At 40.0% G+C, this 3,336-nt stretch overlaps 1 protein-coding gene across 1 annotated transcript in view; it reads left to right on the top strand.

Moving 5' to 3' along the window:
* Positions 1-1,533: 1,533 nt before the first annotated feature.
* tacr1 (tachykinin receptor 1) overlaps positions 1,534-3,336 on the top strand; it is a 149,784-nt gene continuing 147,981 nt past the window's right edge. Inside the window, exon 1 of the mRNA XM_015399646.1 lies at positions 1,534-2,199. Coding sequence (XP_015255132.1) covers positions 1,796-2,199 — 404 coding nt within the window. The 5' untranslated portion in view covers positions 1,534-1,795. The remainder of the gene's footprint in view (positions 2,200-3,336) is intronic.

The raw sequence follows: 3,336 nt of genomic DNA, 5'->3' as shown, positions 1-3,336 counted from the left end.
TTCTCTGGAAACATAAGTGGCAACAAATCCTCTCCTTCAAGATGAACAACTCCAATTTCCCACTAAGCCTGAACCTAACAGTCTGTCTTCCCCTCGTCTTCCAGTTCCCGGCCGAGCAGAGTTCAGAGGAACTCTGCGCCGAACTCAAAATACTCTTCAATAAAACCCGTTGAACTTTTATATTGTGTCTCTGTTTGGCTTCACTGCATGTGGGTCCGAGCCTTCAAAAGGATCATGACAGTTGTGTGAAGATGGTGAGTTCAAAAATTGCTTGTTGAACCAAGTCCAGACTCAGCAGGTCAGTCTGCCTCCAGATAAATATTAACACCAAGATTATTACCAAGAGTCTCTGATCTGTTTTCTCCTGTCAGTGTGGATCAACCTGCTCCATTCCCAAACAGCTGAATGCTGCTCCTTTTCCATAGGAAGAAAAGGAGCGTTATTCATTATATGTACCCGTAACTCCTCACATCATTTTAAACATTAAATCAGATGTTATGAGGTAACAATTATGCTGTGCTCCAGTAGTTTTTTTCCTCATACCCAAATATTTCTTTGATCACTACATCCTATTTCTACACGAGTAAAAGAACAATTAAGTTGTGCTATTTATAGAAGTAAATTTTCAGTTAGTCTCTGACGTGCACACCACACTTTTCAGATTTCCTTTTTCCATTTAACTATTGTTGCCTAATGTTTTTGTCTTTTGCAGAAAAATCCCCATAAATACGTCAAAGTTTCTGCTTGTGACGGAATTTGACAGTGAAAAGCCTTAATACTGTTAATACAAGCGTCTCATTAAGTGCAGAAACACTCATTCTATTGGCAGATCATCTTACCTGCTCAGACTAAGGGTGAAGACGATTATTTAAAGACATTTCTGCTTATGTTTAGATAGTTTTTGCAGTGCAGGTCTGATTTGACTGAATTTGCTCTTGAACGTCCCTGAAAATGACGTGTTGATGATAATTTGGCTCTATATTAATAAATAAACCAAACTGAATTGACTAACTTCCAGTCGGGGTGCATTTGTAATTTGTCCAACCTTTAAGTTTTTATCCAAACGCGCAGGGACAGAAAGGAAAGGACTCCTTTATTTCCAAACAGGTTTCATAGTGAGACCACAAGAGGGGGCAGTGAGTGTGGAAGGCTGGGGCGTCTGATGCGGCTCCTCATCTTATCCAAATATACAAAGTGCTTCATGCGGAGAGTTTTTATCAGACAGGAATGATATTCTATCCCAGTATTGCTGCTGCCAGCTCATTGTTGTTATTATTCTTATTTCTGTGCGCCATGGATCCATTCATAGATCTGTTTGGCATCGCCAGCAGGGGAATAATAAGTAAATTAAATCAGATCAGAGGTTTTTAGGCATGCTAATCTCTCAGTGCGGGTTTTGGCTCGGATGGGATGAATAACTTACCTGAGCTCATCCATAATCATCCCCGCTAAGCCAGCCCATTGGACGGAGGCGCATCAGCTCCTCCATAAGGAGATGCGCAGCGGATCAGAGGAGCAGAAGGACAGCAGAGCTTTGCGATGCTGAGCGGAGTGAGCGCGCACGAGCTCTGCGCGTAAAAGGCGCGTCTCTGTCTTTACGCGCGGCGCAGAGATATTTCTGAACTCCTGTTCATCTCATCAACAGATGGGGGGTATTTAACGGACTCTTTGCAGACTGTGACTGATGTCTGTTTAGTTTAAAAGTTTAGGCTCTGATTGAGCCTGAAGCCAAACTCCTTATTCTGTCTGCCTTTGACCTGTTTTTCCTGCAACCTGTAGCGGTGAAAACTGCATCATGGATTATCTATTCAATACCACCGATGTGCCAAACGGGACCTTTGGTTCCAACGGGACCAACAACGGAACCGAGTACTGGAACCAGTTCGTGCAGCCGGTGTGGAGAATCATCCTGTGGGCCATCGCCTACAGCTGCATCGTTGTGGTGTCGGTGGTCGGTAATGTGACGGTGATCTGGATCATTATGGCGCACAAACGCATGAGGACCGTTACCAACTATTTCCTGCTCAACTTGGCGTTCGCTGAAGCCTCCATGTCCGCCTTCAACACGGTGGTCAACTTTGCCTACGCGGTGCACAATGAGTGGTACTTCGGACTGGTTTACTGCCGCTTCCACAACTTCTTCCCCATCGCGGCAGTTTTTGCCAGCATCTACTCCATGACTGCCATCGCCCTGGACAGGTAGGCTGCGGGTCATGGAGCAAAGCCTGGGGGGAAGAGATGAACAGAGGTCAGCCTTTAAAAGGCCCTAAAACATCAGCTGGTTGTCATGAAAACGCACCTGGCAGAAAGGCTGCAGTTAATAATCCCTTTAAAATAGAAAATAATCAATATTTATGAGCTGAAAATAACTGAACATTCTTCTGATTGATTCATCATAAATGGTTTAAAATGGACATAGAAATACCTGATATTTAAAATAATGAATACACCTAAAGAAAGACGAGACAGAATTATTTAAATCTGTTTAGTTACATAAAACATTTGCACACAGTGTGAAGATCTAATAACAGAAAAAATAGAACCTAACAAAAAATTGGTTTGGAGTTAAACTATTAAATTAGACATTAAATGAAGGGTTTATAATTATACTGAGTGCAGATCTGCTCAGATGTTTAATAATCAGTTTAAGAAAGTCATACATTTTAACTTCATATGGTGTGAATTAACACCCAGACTTTGAAGGGTTTTCTGGATATTGACACTAATATGAGTGAAATGAAGTGACATTAGTTGTAGAATATATTTTAAACTAATTTAGAGAGGAACAAAAATGTTTTCTGAATCAGCAGGTGTTAAAATAACGCTGTTGTTTTACTGCGATACTCTGTAATGAATAGAATCTAAATGCTTTTTATTCATCTATGTGCAGAACTACTGTAGATTGTTTGGATTTTTTGATTCCACATTTAAACGGCTCCACAGTTTTACTGCAGTAGAAAGAAACTCCCTCTGGATGTTCATCTGTTCTGTGACTCAGACAGTAGGTTTGCTTTATGCTCATTTGTTCTGCAAACTGAACAGAATCACCGCTTTTCTGAGTTTATCCAAAGTTTCTCATTAATAAAACATCTTTTTTTTTCTTTTTACAAAGGGTAGATTTTATAGACACAGTAATATCAGATAGTGGCAGAATATTGAAGATTAGTGTTAGATGAAGCAAAGAGCTTTTTGGAATTTTGTTTGGAATTTGCTTTATTTTTTTTTGGATTTGCTTTTTTTTTGGAATTTTTGCTTTTTTTTCTGAGATTTTTAGCTTTATTTGATCTATCTATCTATCTATCTATCTATCTATCTATCTATCTATCTATCTATCTA

Source organism: Cyprinodon variegatus, unplaced genomic scaffold, assembly GCF_000732505.1.
Source record: "Cyprinodon variegatus isolate N-32 unplaced genomic scaffold, C_variegatus-1.0 Scaffold1034, whole genome shotgun sequence".
Lineage (NCBI taxonomy): Eukaryota > Metazoa > Chordata > Actinopteri > Cyprinodontiformes > Cyprinodontidae > Cyprinodon > Cyprinodon variegatus.
Note: the sequence above shows the minus strand (reverse complement) of the source record. Positions and strands in the feature narration are given on the sequence as shown.